This window comes from Saccopteryx bilineata, chromosome 1, assembly GCF_036850765.1.
Source record: "Saccopteryx bilineata isolate mSacBil1 chromosome 1, mSacBil1_pri_phased_curated, whole genome shotgun sequence".
NCBI lineage: Eukaryota > Metazoa > Chordata > Mammalia > Chiroptera > Emballonuridae > Saccopteryx > Saccopteryx bilineata.
The window spans coordinates 356991961-357012858 of record NC_089490.1 but is presented as its reverse complement, the minus strand read 5'-3'; the positions used below and the strand labels follow the sequence as shown (position 1 = coordinate 357012858).

Below are 20898 nucleotides of genomic sequence, written 5' to 3'. Positions count from 1 at the left end.
TGTTTCCCCATGTATAAGACACTCCCATGTATAAGACGCATCTTAATTTGGGGGCCCGAAATTTGAAAAAAAAAAGCACAACATAATGTTATTGAACTCAAGTTTTATTCATCTACAACAATGAGCACAAAAACAAGCACGAAAAAGTGGGAAATGCAAGTTAAAAAATCTCCAACCACTGTATAAGACACACCGAGTTTTTAGACCCCCAAATTTTGGGGGAAAATGTGCATCTTATCCATGGGGAAATACAGTATTTGGTATCTATTGGTTTGGCGTTATCTCCAAGATGTATTGTTAAGTGAAAGAAAGCTAGGCTCAGTAGTATAATATGTATAGTAAACTACCATTTATGTACAAGTAAATAAACAGTGTGTCCATAGCTAATTATAGCTACACAGGCCACCTGTGTGAGAACATATAAGAAACCAAAACCAGGAGCTGCCTCTGAGGAGCAGGACTGGGTGGCTAGAGAACTGACCTAATTTCTGTACCTTTTAAACTGTATACTGTAATATTTATATATGCCAAGATTCTCTGTTGCCCAAAAAATAGTATGTATTTTATAACTAGGAAAAATTTTATAAGAGTAATAAGCCACTTTTGCTTTCTCAGGTATACTATATATTCTAAAAGAACTGCTAAAAAGGAAAGAGAAAGAGAATAACAAGGCCACCTGAGGCACAAGTAGTAGTTTGTGGGCCAGAGAGATAGAACCAAACTTAACCCCGGCACTAAGTGTAGTGATATTTCTCTTCCCAGAGGAAGCAATGAAAAAGCACATTTTCAGTGACTGAGGTAACTGATTTAGTGTGTACATTTAGCTTGTTCACTTTCTCAACAAGACCCTCTCTTCTTGGTTGGGGGCTAGCCTATTTTGAAGGATACTGAGCCTAAGCATACAGGAAGAGCTGAATCAGCAAACCAGTCAACACCAGGACTTGGAATCCCTTCCACATGTGGGAACACTGATGGGCCCAAGCCGGCACCTTCCTCAGTGGGCTAGAGGGTCAGAGACCATTCGGAACTGACAGGCCATGGCCATAGTGTGCCAGCCCACAGCCCTAGGCCCTCCTCACAGGAACGGACAGCAGCCTAGTCTCACCCACACCCCATGCCTCAAACAGGACCCTCCTTCTTTTCTCATTCCTATGCCCGCTACCTCCCAGACACCCACTGACCAGGTCAGGCTTCAGGGCTGGGCATAACCCAATGGCCCAAGGGACCCTGGCCTCTGCACAAGGCACATACAACCCTCACAGAGCCTGGCCTCTGCACAAGGCACATACAACCCTCACAGAGCCCGCAGGGAAGCCCGCAGAGAGCGGGGACTGGGAGACCTTACCCCGGCACAGTAATCTCCACTGATGGTTACCCGCTGGTACTCAGGCATGGCATAGGGTGCCGGCATGGACTGGGAGGTGGCTCCCGGGAGCACAGGGGTGGCAGGAGACATGGCTGGAATGGTTGTCGGGGGGGCCTTCCAATCTTGCTGCGTTGGCATTTGCAGAGACAGGGACTGGGACCGAATCATCTTGAAACTTTTCTTTCTAAAAGCCAAGGACAAAGAAAAATGGGAGACATCAGTAGCTAATTGGGGCAAATGATAAAGAGTCTTGTTATGCACATGGCAAGAGAATCTTGTCCTGATTAATCACCCCACTAAAAGAAGATCTAATTATTTATGCTTTCCTCTTACGCAAATCTCTTTGCATAAGCTACATCAGCCATCCAGACACCCATCCCCGCGGTCACTAAGAATGGCCGTGGGCTGTCTGCACTACACACAGAGCGTTAGAACAGGCAATGTCTCAGGAGACGGAGGGCAGAGCACCCTGCAGGGGCCTAACACCAAGGACAGAAGAGGTAAGGACCATGTCAAATCAACCAGTTTCCTATCTTTGGATAACCCGAACTCTAAGTCTCAGCATATGAACAGTCTTAGGAAGGACTATGAACAGGGTCGTAGTAAGAAGTTACATTGTATTTCACAGAGCTAGAAATTTAGAGCTTTGGACTCAGAATACATCATGACGGTGGACCGGTCCCACCTCTTTGTTTTATAAAATAAAAGTCGGGTGGTCCTGGACAGTTGGTTCAGTGGATAGAGCATTGGCCTGGCATGTGGACATCCTGGGTTCGATCCCTGGTCAGGGCACACATGAGAAACAATCATCTGCTTCTCTTCCTCCCCTCTCCCCCTTCTCTCTCTCTTCCCCTCTCACAGCCAGTGGCTCAACTGGTTCAAGCATCAGCCCCAGGCACTGAGGATAGCTCAGTTGATTTCAAGCATCGGCCCCAGACAGGGGTTCCTGGGTGGATCCTGGTCAGAGAGCATGCAAGAGTCTGTCTCTCTGTCTCCCCTCCTCTCACTTAAAAAAATAAAATAAATAAATAAAAATAGAAGTCAGGGGCCCAGAGATGGGAAAGGGCTAATCAAAGTTCCGAGGCAAGGTGGCAGCTAGCCATCAGCCGTCCTTCTCCCTGGTACATGCTCTACCATGTCACCCAACTGTTCCTTCCTCGAGCCTGACATGTGTTTTCCTTGCTGTGTCTCTGTTATGGTAAATGGATTCATCAGCATCAATTTCAGGTCCCTCTGGACCCGTATCCTTGGCAGCAAAAGATGACTTCACAAACTCTTGGAGAAGTGGGCACAACAAGGTTGGGTTAAAATGCTACGGGCTTAAGCCTACATGCAATGCTGATTTTGTGAATACTCATCTTCCTCATTAATTAAATAGTAATGTTTCAAATGACAACACCCCAAGTTCTAGGATCCCAGGAAGGGAGTTAAGAGCAGTGAGGTGAGGCCCTGAGGTACTCCCTCTCTCATGTCCCTTTCTGCCTCCAATGCAACCCAGCCCCCTAGCACTGCCACCCAGTGGAGTCCAATGCCAGAAACAAGGTGACTACTTGCCCTACTTTGTGCCAGAGGGCCCAGCAAACTCATGGGTATTTAAGGACCCAGTGACAACCGCGACCCACCAGAGCTCACTGAACCCCTTCTCTTCTCCAAGCTCCAATGACACCTATAGGTGTGGAGAAACTGGTTAATCTCTAAGAGAACCTCAGGCTCAAAGAAAGCAGCTCTCTTCCTCCGGGCACGTGGCCAGGTCTCCTCACAGACCCACTGACAATTTTTCAGGAACCACAGTTCCTTCCCCTGTTTATATACCACTGCTTGCCCTGGGTCCCTGGTCCTTACCACCTCCCTGGGGACAAGGCTGTTTACACCTGGAAAATAGAGGTGACTGCTCTCCAGGAGTTTGTTGTTGCCCTGCCCTGTCCCTGAATAACAGGTGTACTGGGCTATTTGGAAAACTCAGCCGGAATGAAGTCCAGGAGCCTCCGCCCAGGCTTCCCCCAGCCTGCCATCCATTCATCACACAAAGCTGGGCCAACTCGTGTCAGTCCATCATTCCTCAGAGACAATCTGCCTTGAGTAATGAGGTTCTCACTTTGGCATCGTTTGGATATTCACACTTAGAGGAAGAGCCATCACTTTGGGCTCCCTCTCACATTCTGACAGGTTCCCTCGGGTCCCGTGAGACTGGCTAGTGTCACTCACATGCCTGCCAAGTCACTGTTTTTAATCTCTGTGCCAATTTCTGCACATGCCTCAGCCAGTGCCACCTGATGGCTGGTCCTACCAAGGAGAAGCAAGGTAATGTGTATGGTGAGCAACAGGTAAGAACAGTAAAAAGTCCTCCCATGAACAGAAAGCTGGAAGGCTGACTAAGCCAACATTCCACCAGGCTTGTCCTAGGAATGCTAGGAGTGTCCATATTCTTCTGCCCAGTGAGGAAGCCAGTATCCACCTGCTAGTGTCCAGCGAATTCCCCTTGAAAACATCCATTATGGCTCCAGCCTTGGTGTTCAGGTGAGCTCCAGATGTCACATGTGACAATCTATAGGCTAGAGCGCAGACTTTGTACCCACAAGGTTTAACAACAGATGGGCCCACTCCTACTCCGGGCTCACTCACCATAGGCAAGGGCTTAGAACAACCAGAGCTAACCACTAAGCTTGTACCTCAGAAAACAGGGTAAGCTAAATGAAGCCCAGGAGAGGGCCTTGTGTTCATTTTCACTTGCTGCATGACAAATAGCCACCACCAGATGGCTTCAAACAGCACCCATGTACTGACTCCCAGTTGTGTAGATGAGAAGTCTTGGGTGGGCATGGCTGGGCTCTATGTTCAGGGTATCGAAGGCCAAAATCAAGATATTGGCCACACTGAGCTCTTGTCTGGAGACTAAGAGAAAATCCACTTCCAACCTCAGTGAGAGTGTTGGCAGAATCCATTCCACATGGCCACAGACAGAGGTCCCTAGCTCCTTGCTCGTTTCTCGGCAGGCGTCACTCTCATTTTGGCACACAGACCCCTCCACCTTCAAAGCCAGGTATGACACATGGGCTGGCGCCCTGACTCCCCCTGATGCTGCCCTCTACGACCAGCCTGGGAAAGCCCCCTACCCTAAAGGCTCATGCGATTAGGTGAGGCCATCAGGTAATCTCCCTATTTTGAGGTCCACTGTGCCATATACCACAGCACAATCACAGGAGTGATGTCTCATAATATTAAAAAGGACCTAGAGATTAGGGAGGGACATTTTTGAAAGGGCATTTGCTTTTGTTTGTTTTAATTTTTATATATTATATATTGATTTTAGCAAGAGAGGAAGGGGGAGAGAGAAAGAGAGAGAGAGAGAGAGACATCAATCTGATCCTGTATGTGCCCTGACCGGGGATTGAACCAACAACCTCTGTGCTTTGGAACAATGCTTTAACCAACTGAGCTATCTGGCCAGGGCTGGGGTGGTGGGCATTTTAGAAATTTTGCCTTCCATAAGCCCAGATCTAGTGTTTGAACAGCAACCGTGTGTGTGTGTGTGTGTGTGTTTATGCGTGTGTTCACACACTTGTCCTCCTTTCTCTCTCAAGATTCTCTGAGGCCCCACATGTGTCACAACAATAAAAGCTTACTCTCACCATTATTTGAATTATAGAACCATGGGGTCTCCTGGGTGGAAAGGACATTTAAAATGACACACTCCAACCCTCTCACAAAGGCAGTTTTTGCTTGAATACCTCTAGTGACAGAGAGCTCACTATATTTCTGAATAAGACATCAGCATTCAAACATTATTCAAAAAACATTTACCAAGCAGTCACTCTGAGCCCGGCCAGTGCTAGGCACATAAACACAGGTGAACAAAATATGACCTGTTGCCAATGATAGAAAGCACTTCCTTAGGATGCACCAAGATCTGTCTGTCATGGTCCCACCTGTTGCACCTCGTGCTATCTCTGGGGCACCAGAGTAAGCCAGCCCACTCTGCCGCAGCTGGCACACCCCCTCCTTCCCTGCCCACATGTCCATCTGGCAGACACAGACTCCTGCCAAAAAGCTGGCAGGGTATGGGGCTATGATGACACCAGCTTCAGGCCAGGACAGAGAGCCCAAAGGGCCAGGAAGCAGCTTTGTCCTCCTGGGCTACAGGCACCTTCCTGCCTGACCCGTTTGTCAACACAAGATGGCAAACAGCATCTCTCAGTTGTTCTGATGTTCCAACCTGCTCTACGGCCCATGGCTGCACCTGCCATTCACTGTGCCCCAGCTTTACCCTGTCCCAATCCCCAGACCTTCTCAGCGCCTGTGAATGAGGCACCCCAGAGCCTTTGGTTATAACATTTGGTTTATATGCTAAACCCAAGTTAAGAATGAGGGACCTCCTTGCTCTTCTAGAAAACAGCCAACATCTTCCCAGGGGCCTTGGGAGCCCACTGCCTTGTGTATTCTTCCCAGAGGACTTCCAGGCATGAGGGGCACCAGAGCAAGCCTTTCCCCAAAGGTTCTCAACTATGTACAGTGAGACAGGGGGTCACATGTGGACCCCACTCCATTCAATAAACTACCACGTGCCATGCCCTGGTGGGTGGTGGATAGATATAATATAACCCCTGACTCCAGGGGCTGACTGGTGATGGCACTGATGGGACAGTTCAACAAATTGCCATCATTGTCATTGCACGTGGGTGTGGTGAGAAGCCCTGGATATTTTGGGATTCCAGAGGAGACACCTAATCCAGACTGTGGGTGGGCACGGTGGAGCAGCAGAGTCAGAAAAGGCTCCCTGAATCATTCCCAGAAGGAGAAAGGAACATTGCAGAATCAAGAGGCTTGTATGAACCCCTCCCCAACACCTACTCCGTCCACTCTGGCAGCCCCTCCCCCTCCAGCCGAGATACTCTGAAGGCTCAGGGCAGGAGTCACAAACCAGCACGGGTTTTATTAAATGCTGTTAGCTGGGGCAGGCATTCCCCACTTCCACAGGTTCAGCTGTGCCTGTTGCTTCCCCTGTCACTGCTGGCTCACATGGAAGTGAGGCCCCCATCCCTGGGGGGAGGGGGACGGTTGAAGAGCTGACACCTACTCTGTGTTGAGATCAGACGTCTCAGCCTATCCAGAAAGGAGAAGGTGGAAACAGCTGACCATGATGCGACCTGATGGCCCTCCAGGAGGCGTGGTTTGCAAAGGGCACTGCGGCCCCACAGGCAGCACTTACTACACTGTCTGTCAAGTGACCCGCTGCCTGACCAGGGAGGTGTAGCTTTGATTTGCATACCTGAAGCCCACTAGATGTAAAGACTCACAACCTCAGGTCTAGCCTCTCCCCTCACTGCCCTCTGATAGACAACCGCCCTCACCTGTGGCTGTCCTCCCTCCCCCGCCCCGCTGACCAAGGGTAGGACTCCATTCACCTGCCTCCTCCCTGTCTTCCTTTCCCGGGTCCTTCCCGGCTGCCCTTCCTCCCGAAAGATCCCTGAGGTCAAAATGAAGTGCAATCTTTTCTACCTTTTAAATTAGGTCTTAAATTCTCAACTTGAAAAGCAGATGAATTGACTGTTTCAAATGAAGCTCCTTTGTCAAAGGCCCTGAGTAAAGGAGTTACCCAACCCTGACTGAAGAAGTTTCAGAAAATAAAATGATGGAACAATGCTTCAGCTGGGCTATGCTCAATTCATAGCAAATATCTGTTCACCTACTTCCTTTATGACATTCTGGAGCAAGTAGCCATTCTGGAGAGCTAAATTTTTCAGATAAAGTCTGTCCCCTTTCTACTCTGATTTTTAAAAATACCAACTTCGGTGTGGCTTTTTAAAGTGAAAATCATAATTCCTGTATCTTAAAGCATGCTGAACCTGATCTAAAGTTCTCTCGGTGACTCGGGGTCAGCATTGTACGATCCAGTCACCATCTTCTAGGCGTTTTGCTCTGAGACTGCTATGCTTCGAATTCTCCATCCACTCTTCATAATTTTTCCTCACTGTTGACTGTCAGATAACAATAATAACAAAACCAGAAACACTAATGATGTTCCAAGCACTGTGCTAAGCAGTCATGTATATTAGCTCATTTAATTCTCACAAGCTAGGCCCTTTAATTATCCTCACTGTGCAGATCAGAAAATGGGCTCCTGAAGTCAGGATCCTTGCCCAAGGTCACTCCACAGTAAAAGATGGGGCTGTCATTTGAACCCAGTGGACTGGTTCCAAAGCCTGTGATCACAATTACCGCATATCACTTCTGTGACTCGATCTGTAGAAATCCTTCTCTTACTTCTAATTTGTTTCCTTAAACTTGTCACAGGATGAGAAACAAGATAACCAAGCTTACTAGTATCTGTGTAAAGTAATAATAGACAATGAGATGGGAGTTTTAGAGGAAATGACAGCTAAAAATATGGATTTCTTCTGGGGATGCTAAAAATGTTCTAAAATTGATTGTGGTGATGGTTGTACAACTCTGCAAATATAATAAAAACTATTGAATTGTACATTTTAAATGGGTGGCTAGTATGTTATGTGGATTATAACTTAATAAAGCTGTCTATAAAGAAGAATAAATAGGAGTCGTGGGGAGCACTATTGTGCATTTTGGTTGCTCAGAAATTTTTCATGTTGTCAATGTTGGCTAAGTTCCAACTACATATATGTACTTTTGTGGGGTAGGCAACATGGTAAGATTCAAAGTGAACAAAAGATAGCTTCTGTATACCACTAGTCTTTTCCTATTTTCTTCCCTTCGCCTCCTGACTTTAATTCCATCGAGAGTCCACCCCTCCCTCTCATCTTGAGCCATCCCTGCGTCCAGAGACCTGGACAATGTCATCTTCCTAAGGAGGCAGGGCCCTGCTGGCCTCCTGACTGGGGCCTAGCCTGTAAAAACAAGTGCTTCTCTGAGCAGCCTGGAGCACCAGCTTTCTGAACTCGGCCCCCCAATTCTGGAAGGAGACGTCTGAGCCCAGCTCAGTTTACTGGAATCTTACACAGCAAGCCGCCATGTTTTAGGTATTCATCTTCCTTGCTCACAGATCAAGTTTTCCTTCTTTTTTGTATGAAGCTATTTTACTTCCTGGTTCTAGCTTTGGCTTTTACAGTAGTAGCCTAAGAATGGTCCTTTTCTTTTTTCTTTTTCTTTCTTTAAATAAGAGAGAAAAAGAAAATGATTATAAAAATTTTTTAAATTTGAAAGATTTCTCCAAGTACCAAGAATATTCAGGCTTATCAGAGGAGCCAGGCTAGGGAGGGCTTTTTCCAAACTGGAAGCCCCATCTTATGTCACAATTTGAAACACAAACCTACTGATTCTGCATATCTGGAGACCTGCTGCTGGCTTCAGGCCTGTGGGCTCCTTGTAGGAAGGCTCCCTAACAGCGTTTATATTCCAGAGATGAAGAGGAAGCTGGGGACAGACTTCCTCCACAAAACTGCCCACACGTGAATATTTGCATAACGGCAGCTCTACTGAGCAGTGAAACTGAAAGGCCAAATTGGGGGAGGGGGGTGCACAGCCCCAGAGGACAGACACTGAGACATTGGACAGATAGTCAGGGACCATGCTGTCATTTGGTAGAAAAGAGTCGGGGGTAGGGTGGAGCTGTGGCCCAGCTCCCTTCCATTCCACTCCAAAGCCGGCAATTATATCCCGGGGAGCAACACCTAGGTCATTCCAGTGACTATAGGTGGAACCAAGGACCCCACCCCTGGCTAACAGTGGGAGAGCCTCATGGTCAAAGTATGGGGTTCTGCATTCAAAAGACGTGTTTTAGTCCCTGCTCTGTCACTCACTTATGAGTCCTTGTGCAAATTCATCTAACTTCTCCAAACCTCAGTTTTCTAATCTGCAAAATTGAGAGCCCCCGAATATCCAGTCGATAAGCGTGATGCAGAGATGACAGAATGAAGGACCGTGCATAGCCCGGCACACAGCCCATGGTCAAGGCGGCTGCTGTTGCTGCCCTCTCCATCTCGGCAGCAGGAAGTCAGAGAGCGAAAATACGCATGGGGCTGACTGTGGCCCAGGCACTGTCCTAAGCCTTTTACAGATGTTGATTCCCTCAATCCTCACGACACTTCATGAAAGCAACCACACTTACCACCCTCGTTTTATAGGTGAGGAAGAAACTGGGGCACAAAGAGGTCTCCTGATTTGCCCAAGGTGACAGAGCAGCCTAGTGCGTGGCAGAACACAATGGTCTAGGGAGCTCTGGCCACTGTGCTGTAGTCGCTATAGTGGCAGTGGGGAAATAGGATGTCTCTCCTCGTGACACATCCACTGCTCACAGGCTAAGTCCTGGGTGGGATCCTGGGGGTGCCGTGGGAGCCAGATACAGTCTTCAGGGAGCTTCCAGTCAAAGAGGGGAGAGCAGGGCAAAACAAGGCCACAACACCCTCATAGGACAGGACAGAACAACATTTCTGGAGGGGAGTTTGCAGAGAATCTCTGGAAACCATGGAGCACCGTTTGGACTTAGGGCAAGAAGGTGTTCATTTTTGCCATTCGCCTGTGCATTGATGAGAGGAGGACAATCTCTTTTTACAGATGCCAGGCCCAGTGTTGCTCTATAATGGAAACTGGAGTCAGAGACCTCTTATTCCTGGTAATAAAAAAGGCCAGAACTCTTCATTATTAAAGGTCTCAGATGCTCAATTCATAAGACACAGAAGGTCCTACGGACCAGTCAGCCCATAAAGTTGCCCTCTGTTAGGCCAGGGCAGTGTGGACGAGGGTCTCTACAGTGATGCTCCTCTTTACCCTCCAGGGCTGACTAGGCCCCTGAGCCTGGGGCCACCCCACGTCTCCAAATACAAGGCTGGCACTCAGAGTGGGATAGTTCCCACGAGCCACCTTATCTCAGGACAAATGCCCACAGTCTGCCTGGGTCTGCACAGCTGTGCACATGACCGCTGAGTAACGGGAACAAACCTTTTCACAGTCTCCATAGACTCCTGCTCCGCCAGCTCCTTCTGCAGCTCCCTCTCCTTGGCTTCCTTCTGGCCGATGGGGCAGTCCTCCGGGACGGTGAAGAGGGACAGGACATCTTTGCTGTCCTCTTCTCGCAGCACTTTGGCAAACACCTGCTCGGCCAGGAGCCGGACTTGCTCGTCCACCTCGGAGAGGTTCAGCTTGGGGAATTGGCGCGGCATCTCGGCTAGCAGAAGAAGAACAAGCATTAACCTTCATGAATTACTGCCTGGGCTGTGTCACCGTGTGAGGGAAGAGAAGGTACTGAAATAAGGGCCAGGCCAGGCCCCCAGTTTCTCAGGGTCAGCTGTCTACTCGGGGTTTCCTCCGACCAAACCCAGCATGCCAATTTTTAAAACTAGCTCAACAAGTAATTGGATGTGAAGAGTGTAGGGGCCACTCATCTTTCATGAGAAAGCAAGTGTTTGGAAGTCAAAGAATGAACCGTTCGACTAAGGGTGCTTCCATTTGCCTGACTTCAGGGAATCAGAAGCTCGCCAGGAGCCCTGCCCTTCCCAGCTCTATGTCCATGATGGAGAAGGGAAAGGGGAGGTCAGCACCCTCCTCCTGCAGACTAGGAGGAAGCCAGTCCCGGTGCAACAATGACCAAGCCTCACTCCCTCTGCACAGAGGGGAAGCCCAAAGCATTTAATTAAATGCTTTAGCTTCAGGTCCCACGAGGTGACAACAGCAGAGCCATGAGGACTCCAAGGCTGCATTTTTCATCACATAAAACAAGGCCTTTTGCTGAAAAGAAAGAAATTGTGTTCATGGTTCCACCGTGTTCCAAGCCCTCTGGAACTTCTACCAAGAAACAGCAAATAAAATATAGCAGTACCCCCACCCCCACTATCTATGGGGAACACACTGCAAGACCCCCAGTGGGTGCCTAACGCCCCAGACAATACTGAACCCTTTATATACTATCATTGTTCCAATACATGCATACCTATGATAAGGTTTAATTGATAAATTAGGCATAGTGGGAGACTAACAATAACTAACACTGAAATAGAACAATTATACCGATATGCTGCAATAAAAGTTATGTGAATGGCTTGGAGGACATTATTAAGTACAATAAGGGTGACTTGAACACAAGCACTGCAAGACAGTGGGTCAGATGACTGCGATGGCTAAGTGACTAACGGGTGGGAAGCGTCTACAGCGTGGAGATGCAGGAAAAGGAAACGATTCACATTCCAGGTAGGACAGAACAGGCGAGCACGAGATTTCATCATGCTACTCAAATGGGTGTGCAATTTAAAACGTATGAATTGTTCATTTCTGGAGTTTTCTATTTAATATTTCCATACCACAGTCAACCGCAGGTAACTGAAACCATAGCAACTAAAACTATGGATAAGGAGGGACAACGGTAAAGGTTTGGAGACAGGGATACTATACCTTTCATAGCCCAGCTGAAAAGTCACTATCCCAAAGAAGCTTGCCTTTATCTACCTCTGTGCATACTCGTTCCTTACTATCAGCAGCTGGCCTTAATCACCTGGTTGGTTCCTTTCTTTTCTGTCTTTCTGTCTTTTTTCCCAACACTTATAGAGCACTTATTAAGTACATTCTGCCTTTATACTTATTAGCTCAGATAATCCTATTATTCCCATTTTACAAATGACAACATGAAGGCACAGAGGGCCCATTTGCCAGGGCCACACTTTTAGTAAGTGAGCAGAGACTTATGCTTGCTCTCAGCCTTGGCTCCCCTGTTCCCCTCTGAGTTTCTGCTAAGGGATTTGAGCCTAGCACCTGGTCCCATCTGGACTCTTAACCACTATGCTTTGCTGCTTCTCCTTGTCCATCTGGGCATCAGGGAAGGTGTCCCCACTGTCCCAGCATCTCACTTAACGGAATCAGTGAATACGATATCCTTTCAACTGTGAGCTCACGAGGAGTGGCTCTGGAAGAAGTGTTTCTGGTCCACCTATTACCATGGTTTCTTTCGGGCAGATTAAAGAGAGAAGTGGTTTTGTCAGCCCAGCAGATGAGCATGAAGGTGAGACAGTGTCCAGTGGCTGTCTGGCAGGGAGAGGAAGCAATTACAGGGGAGGAAGGGCTCACTAAGCAACGTTGGAACATTTATTCTCCGCACATCACCATTTTCTCCCTGCTGTGAGATAAAGGGGTGAGGCTGAGTGGTCCCCAAGGCCCTCTCAGTTCTAAGTGACATAATTCTAGGTACCAGAGAGGTTTCCAATGCCCAGGAGGCTTGCTGTTTGGGTCTTCTCTGCAGCACGTGGGTCTAATTCATGACACAGACAGGAAGGAGGAAAGCAGGCTAGTAACTGACAGTGAGAGCACATCTGTGGGCCCCTTAACTGAGGAAACAATTTCCTCCTTCCCTCCGCACCAGGACCCTCCCTTTCCCGGCCTCTCTCACCCCCAGGGGGTTGAATGGGGGGGGGGACTGGTTGGAACAGAGGCACTCGACACGCAACTGTGCCAGTCTGCGGTGGCAGAGACCAAGACAGCAGCAGAAGCCTGGCCTGCAAAGAGGAAGAGGAACAGAGCTTCCTGCAGATTGTCAGGTTCAGATAGCAGAGCGAAGGAGAAGCTGGAAACCGTCAGAGCTAAGGCTGCGAAAAGAAGGTGACAGGGGAGAGGAATGGAAAGAAAGACAGAGAACTAGACCCGGGGGAGCCATTAGATCAGAACAAATCCGGACCGGCACCCCCCCAGCTCGGAGGCCACATTCTAAAACCTCACATCGTGTCTCACGTTGACATCGAGGAGGCCCCACGCAAGGAGCAGCAAATGCCAGGAAGTGTCCAAACCATTTAACGTGTTCTGGAAATTGCTTCTAAGAAAAGAATCTGAAGGAAGGAAAAGGCCCAACGATGTTTATGTGCATAGCTTTAAAATGCCCAAATTAGAGCATACTCACCTGAAAAAAATTGTTGAGCAACCAAAATTACAATTATGAGGCCACATAAAAATATCTTACAAAATAACAGTAAGTGAAAAAATACATAAAACTATATACCCATGCTTTGATGACAATAATATGAAAATATCTGATTTTGATCATCAATGCTGTTATAATGTCATTTTAACAAACACAAAGGAGACAGAAAGGAAATGAAGAGGCTGAAGAGTTCAAAAGAAAGAAAAATAGCAAAACAAATCAAACTTCAACATCCCAGGTTTTGACAGAGTCCTCCCCCACCTAACCCACACGAGAGAGAGGCTGGCCCAAAGGGGCTTACCCACTGAGACCCATCTGTGTTAGCTCTCGCCCTGGACAGAAGCAGCCCACCACTACCACCTTCCCGTCCCCTATGCCTTACCCCCCCACACACACAAGCCTGACCCGGCCACAGCCCACCAGGCCCCCTCAGAAATGGGCATTGGGGAGGGCCTTTCATCTCTGAGGGCTCTTACGCCAGATCTTGCCATATTTTTTCATGAAGTACACTGCTCACAAAAATGAGGGGATCAGAGAACGTGCAGATACTCCAGTACTTTCAGACTTTTGTATAGCGCATTTTCACCGATAAACTAAAAGTGGGTTTTGCATCTCATTTGCACAAATGAACAATTTTCTTTGACTTGTTTGCTTTTCTGATGTTTTTGTTTAATAAAAAAAAATCAAATGCTTCTTTCTTTTATCACTTCATATTCATTTTGAAATATCCCCTAATTTCTGTGAGCAGTATATTTTTAGCTTGCTCAAGTCAACTAAACTTATTCTGCATCTTTCTACAAAAGATTTTCCTCTTTCTTTAGCTTAAATAGCTTCAATCGGCCTTTTTCAAACTGGGTCCCATAAGAAATAAAAACCTATTTGCTGGTTAACCAGGTCCTGTAGTCAATTACTAGGGAGATGCTGCATTCCATAGCCCCTTAACCCAGACTCACAAGGCTCAGGGGTCATAGAGTAGCATGTCCCCACAGACCCTCCTTTTTCTACAAGATTCCTATGAATCTCTTGCAGAACTACTACCAATGTCTTAAATAATTGGTAAAGGCTTCATTCTGTGCCTTAGTAACCTAGTTGGTTACTAAGTCAGTGGCCTAGGAGCCTCCTGTATACTTGCTGTCTTCTAGACACGTTGGCAGACAGTTCCCACTTGCCCACCCTTCCTGCATTGCTCGTCTCTCCTCTCAGACCTACAGACACAGGCCAGGCCACAGGCTGCCGCCGCCGAGGAAAGCCCACTCCGCAGATGCAAAGCAGAGCTCCAGTTCCAGCTGCTCGCTCAAGCCTGGTTTTCAACTTTCTGTCGGCTAGAACCAGCAGACTGAGAGGTTTCACTGTGAATTCACCTGCACTGGCTAGTGATACTGCAGCTTGTCTCACTATTACATACAACACCCTCTGATGAGCTTGCAGAAGTGCCCCAAAGTTAGAAAGCTGTAAAAGGCCACCAATGTCACCCAACTGCAATTGTTCATGGTGCCACAGCCCCTCCAGGAAGGAAACAGAGTCCCACTTCAATCCCCTCCCGACATAAATGAAGCCGTTCCCTGCTCCTGCCAGACTCCTATCGTCAGAACCCACGACACAGACCTGATCCTGGCACCGGAGTGTCCATGGCTGCTCGAGGATGCCACACAGGTGACGCACTCAGGCCAGGGACTGCGTGCTGCCCGGAAGGCTGAGCTGAGTCAGTGTAAGCGCAGCGAGCTGGGTCCTATCTGCCGCTGCTGGGGTGGGAGGTATCTGCTTTGCATATCTGTGAGCAGCCTTGAGTAAGAGCAGGAAAAGTCTGGGCTGGAAAATCTCCCGTGAATATGAAATGCAAGTGGAAAATTTCCAAGAGTCCTAAAGGGCTCAGGTCATGCCAGTTATCCACGGCTGCTATATCCTGAGTACAGAGCCCTGGCCCTGTTCACAGCTCTCTCCAGAGCCAGGAACTAAAACCACTGCTGCCCCAATGCAATAGCCTTCCTGACCAACCACAGATAAGATAAGCTCAGTTTCCTCTAACGTCTAGACCCCATCTGAGTGCTGAGCAGTAATATGCAATACCATCCCCTTTGCTGCCTCCCCTCAGAAGGCACCACCCAAACCAACCCTCCTGAGGGCACCCCAGGACTGGCAGGGGGAGCTCTAAGCCCAGTTGACAAGATGAGCCCCACCCTCCCCTTCTCCTCTAAGAGAGGGAAGGTCGATACACTGCTCCCTCCTTTCCCAGGATAGGACAGAGACTCAGTAAGAGGGAGACTAAAGCAGGCGCAAGCTAGGATGACAAGCTGACGTGCCTTGTTCCACACCTTCCTTTCTTGCCCAAAGTAACCTGCACGTCATGTGACAGGGCAGCCTAACTAGCTCTACCAGAGTGTGACTGCGTATACACGTACACACACACAAACACACACACAAGTATGTTCCGCCCAACCCACATAACCCATCCTCCCCACCCTCTCCTTACTGCCGTTCACGGCTCCCACGTGTCCCTCCAGCTCTGAGAAGCCTCCTGCACGGTGGCTAGACTCACTCGGCCTGCCACCAGCAGCTGCCACTCCCACCGGGGACGGTGGGGCTGCCTCCAGTGACCCCCAGGAGCAGTCCTCTAAAAGCGAGCACAGTGGCTTAAAGCAGAATCACACGGCACAAAGCTCCACTCTTCATCTGCCCTTCAGAAGGACGACCCTGTGTGGGAAGCCTCAGGACAGACTCCCAGAGACTCAGACAAGCGGCATGGGTCTGGGAAATAACCATGAGCAAAACAGCTATTTCTGTGGTGCTGCTGAAATCCTGGGAAGAATAGCTCAGAACTGATGGGCCAGTTGTTTACTGGGGAGGCTGGCGCTAGCCCTCATTTGGGCCTGAGTCACCTTCTCATGTCCAATCATGAAGTCGTGCTTTCCTGAGCCCACATAATAATTTCTGTGCGTACAGAGCAGGATTACATGGTTGACACATGATCCTCGGGCCACTTCTGGGCTCTAGCCACCAGAGATTACCACCCACCTGTCCTCACAGCTGTTTCATGAACAGTGCAAACAACAGGCTGCAAGCAACCTAGAAGAGGGTAATATTTATTCATTAAATAATTAAACGTACTTAAATCATAGAAAAAAAAAATTCTAGTCCTTAGTACTGTTCTGCCAGAAGGGAGAAGGGGCAAATGGTTCCTTCTGCTGGTATGTTTGGGGGAAGGGAGGGTTCTGGGGGGGGGGGGCCTCCTGCAATGGGAGCATCCTAACCCATGCATCTGAGAAACTCCCTGGACCTAACACAATCAGGAAATTTCACTCTGCACCTGGAACCAGACTTCGGATAGCCTTAGTCTAAACATGCATGTTCCAAATATAATCTGTAAAACATGAAAGGAAAATACCGCAAACTATAGTACCTTATAGGAATTCATACACAATTCCTACTAGCAGATTCTAAACATCTAAGAAGTCCTACAGTAAAGAAAGTTGCTTAACTCTGTTTAACCCAAAAGACTTATCTGACCCTCCCACCACTGCCCCCAAAGGAAAAAATACCTACTCATATCCCATGGCCTGGGCTTTGGAAAATGCCTTCCACAATGAGCCTTCATTTTCCAACCTAGAGAAAGCTGCCTTCCTGGGGTCAGCTATGGGTGAGACCCACTGCATCAGGTCCAGACAGAGATAGGCAGCACCCCTGCTAAAATGATACCGGCTAGGACAATAGGCAAGGGTCCCACTGGAGCCTAAATGATTCAAGACCCTCCAGAACAGTGGCAGTTTAAGAGGAAACTGTGGCTCTGTCTCAGGAGGGCAAACTTCACGTAGAACCTCACAATTCCACCTTGAGCCCAACATGTCACTGCTCCTCATGGCCTAGAAGTCTTCTTGGACTGAGAGGCACTGGTTCCAAGCTCTAAGCCCTATTTCCCTTCTGAAGAAACATTTAAGACAATCTATGAAAACCAGGCCAAGGGCCTGTATCTCCTGCCCAGGAGACCAGACAACCCTCTCTTTCATCATTTAAGTGCCCCTCACAAACACCCAGAAACAGGAAAGGCTGGAATCAAATCATGTCCTATCAAGAAAATTATGTCTTCTCTTCAAAAGAATGCTGTGGGCTTGCCTATACGAGTTCATTTTGTTTCATTTACTGAGGTGCACATGACTCACATGGGAGTGGGGCAAAGGGGCTTCACCTGCTGGATATCAGCTCCGTGACAGACCTTGCCCATTTCACTCCCTTCTGTGTCCCCATGCCTGGAATATAGTAGGCATCAGTAAATATTTGGTGAATAAACAGACAAAAATAATGAATGAGTGAATGAGTTAATGATTAATCTACTTATAACACGCTCGGTGTCAGTACAATGTATGGTTAAAAATATGGACTCTAGCCAGACTACCAAGGTTTGAGTCCTCTTCCATCACTTAGTTGCATGACCTTGGGCAAGTGGTTGAACTTCTCTGCCTCAGTTTATTCCCTATAAAATAGGGTTAATAATAGTACTGCCGTGACAATCAAATAAGTTAGCATAGGTAAAGTGCTTAGAACAACACCCGGGTATGTGCTTTGTCAGTATAATCTATCAACTTCATTGTCATCATGACATCAGGTATGAGAGAGTCCAACTGAGGAAATGAACATGAATTTTCATCTAGACTCTGAACCCTTTTATTCAACAGTGTTTATGGAGTACTAGGGTGTGCCAGACTTTCTCTCAAGCTCCTACTTGGGTGCAAGGAGAAACTATGGTTAAATATGAAACTGGATCAGGAAAAGCAGCCTTCTCTATGAAAGATACTTCTTGTTGAGTTTGGATGGTCAGCACTCCAGCCATGAGCCACCCACTCTTATGCCCTAGCCACTCATATATCAAAGCCCAAAACCATGGTCTCTGTCCTAGATATGCAGCCAGCACACAGAAGAACTAAGGGATTGATAAATATGGGAGAAGAACCAGGAAGGCCAATGAGGAGCTTTAGGGAAGAAAAGATAGCTTCCTGCTTTTCTCTAAGGCTACTTTTTATCTTCCCATAATATTTTCAAGATCTGGGATTGATTTTTTGGAGCCATTTGAAGAGTAATTCACCTAGTGTAAGGACAAAAGAAATGGGCCTCATCTTGCACCATTTCTCGACTGACCTGAGAGCCACTCTCCCCTTATCCAGGATCTCAGAAGAACTGAAGTGGGACTGAGGTGGGGCTGAGAGGCCCAAGAATCTTCCAGTAACCCATCTATGCAATCCCCATGATTCTTAGACAGGGCAGCCTCTTAACATAATCTTCAGAGCAAGCCAGCCCCTCTCAGTTGCACCCAAGCAAGGCTAAAACCTGCTGGCAGCACTGAGAGGTGAGAGCTGCCTGGCTCTGTCTGCCTGGCTCCACGGACTGACTAGCCCTGGGCAGTAATGCTTCACAGAGCCTAGGCGGGTTCCAGCTGCAGCCAGCTTTTCCCTGGAGACCATTGGTCACCACATCCAGGGAAGAGCCAGAACCATGCTAAAATACCTCCTACCGTGTTTTCCTGAAAATAAGACAGTGTCTTATATTAATTTTTGCTCCTAAAGATGCGCTAGGTCTTATTTTCAGGGGATGTCTTATTTTTCCATGAACAAGAATTCACATTTATTGTTGAAGAAAAAAAAAATCAACATTTATTAATAACTGTAGTCATGTCATCACAAACATCAGCATAACCAGCCAAACTCTGAACTCCCATCAAGAATTTCTTGTGACTATTTCCACGTACAACAATCTACCCTGTTTCCCTGAAAATAAGACAGTGTCTTATGTTAATTTTTGCTCCTAAAGACATGCTAGGCCTTATTTTCAGGGGAGGCCTTATATTTCTAAGCTTGAAAAAAAAATTGCACTAGGTCTTATTTTGGGGGGATGTCTTGTTTTCTGGGAAACAATGTAGTGCTTCCAGCTCTCGCCCTAGCTCCTTTGCTAACTTGTTATTACCAAGCTTTTGAGCATATACAAGGGTCTAACTGCCTGGGGAAATGATACAGTAGTTAGCAAGCCTCTCAGAATTCACCCTAGAGCCTTTTGCCAGCTAAGACAAGCCATTAGCAGCTACCCTGGGAAGGCAGCTACCAGGAAGTTCAAGGGCAGAGAGCAGACTGGTCAGAGCGCAATACAACTCCTTTGCCAGGAGACAGCCAAAGAGATAAGGACGAAGACCTCAAACGACCCACCATCCTGTCATGCTGTCCTTGCCCCTGACTCCAGGTGGAAGTCCCCCTCCGCAGTAAGCATTCAGCCACTCCTCAAGTACCGGGCGCTTAAGCGGCGGCAAGTCCCGAATCGTTTAATTTCTCTAAATCTTGTGAATCCAGTCTAGGACGCCAAATTGCTGAGAGGCGGCTGGTTCACTTGAGGCCTCAGGGCCCGGGCCACCGCAGAGACAGGGGCGGGGGTCCCGCAAGGGGGAGCCCGGGGTCGGCGGCGGGCCTCGGTGAGCTGGGGAGCCCGGAGCTGAGGTCCGACCCCGCGGCGCTCCGACTCCCGCCCGGGCCGCGGTGTCCGCGGGGCGCCGACCCAAGGTCAGCAGCGCAGCATCACGCGCACTCACCGCCTCGGGGTCCCGGACCATGTCGTAAGCCCCAGGGGGGGCGGGCAGCCGGGCTGGAGCGCAGGTGGCAGCTCCGGGCAGAGCGCGCCGTAAGCACCGCGGAGGGGACTGCGGCCCCTGCAGCCAGCCGGGCCCGATCCCGGCCAGGCCGCCCCCGCCCGCGCCCGGCGGAGCCGCAGTGCGGCCACGCCACGGCGGGAGCCGAGCGCCCAGGGCGCAGCGCTGCGGAGCCCCGACCCCAGGGCCAGGGCCAGGGCCCGCCCCGAGGGAGAAGGAGAGCTGCCTCCGCAGGGAAGGAGCCACCGAGCCGTGCGCCTCCTCAGTCGGTGCCATACCTGAGGGAGGAGCCGAGGAGAGACTAGGAGCCGGCAGCAGAGGGGCGCGGACCCGGCCTCCGCCGCAGCACGGGTCAGCCCGCAGCCAGCTGAGCGCCCGGGCCGCGCTGCCCACGGGAGACTAGAGACGCCGCGGGCGGCGGCCGCTTCAGCCCAGGTCAGACTGCAGCCAGGCTCCCCGGACCTCGCCTCCGCTGCCACCCACGGGCCCCGAGGCCGCTGCCGACAGTGTCAGGATTTGCCGGAACCTCCTCCCTCGCCGGGACTTTCCCAAGGTGAGACTCTGGTGCCAACCGCCTTGAAACGGGTGACTTACGCCTTGTAGCTGAACTGACCCGCAAGCTTAAGTTTTCTCCTGGACGCCCGTAAGGTCCCTTGAAAATCCTGACCCTACAGGCGCGCGCGTACACACACACGCACGCAAGCACACACCTACCTCTCTCTCCAGCCCCTCTATTCTCTGGCTTAAACACCTGCCACTCCCAAGTTCTCACCGACCCTAGTTGCCAGTGCCAGCGAGTGTGTTATAATTCCTTTACTAACCTCTCCCAGTATTTGAACCTGCTGACCACGCCTTCCTTGAATGTTTGGAATACACTGTTCCCAGAGTTGGCGCCACCTCCCCGCTCTCTGTCTAAATTTTGCACATACATACACTAGAAAGATTTGATTGTGGCATGACCCTTGCCTCCATTCCCATTCAGCTGGCCTACTCTGGGGATCTCACCCACTTTCATGGTTTTAACAACCTTCTGCCTGCTAATCA

General features: G+C 49.0%; 1 protein-coding gene across 8 annotated transcripts in view; it reads right to left on the bottom strand.

The window, feature by feature from the left end:
* AMPD3 (adenosine monophosphate deaminase 3) overlaps positions 1 to 20643 on the bottom strand; it is a 56326-nt gene extending 35683 nt beyond the window's left edge. The window contains exons 1-3 of one of the 8 annotated variants that reach the window (XM_066250936.1): positions 20569 to 20643; positions 10277 to 10502; positions 1346 to 1550 (exon numbers count right to left, since the gene is read on the bottom strand). In XM_066250936.1, coding sequence (XP_066107033.1) covers positions 1346 to 1550; positions 10277 to 10497 — 426 coding nt within the window. In that variant the 5' untranslated portion in view covers positions 10498 to 10502; positions 20569 to 20643. Of the gene's footprint in view, positions 1 to 1345; positions 1551 to 10276; positions 10503 to 14840; positions 15173 to 15705; positions 15990 to 19797; positions 20105 to 20132; positions 20272 to 20448; positions 20521 to 20568 lie in introns of those variants that run through there. The other 7 variants (XM_066250942.1, XM_066250943.1, XM_066250940.1 and 4 more) reach the window with 7 other exon arrangements.
* Positions 20644 to 20898: the final 255 nt, after the last annotated feature.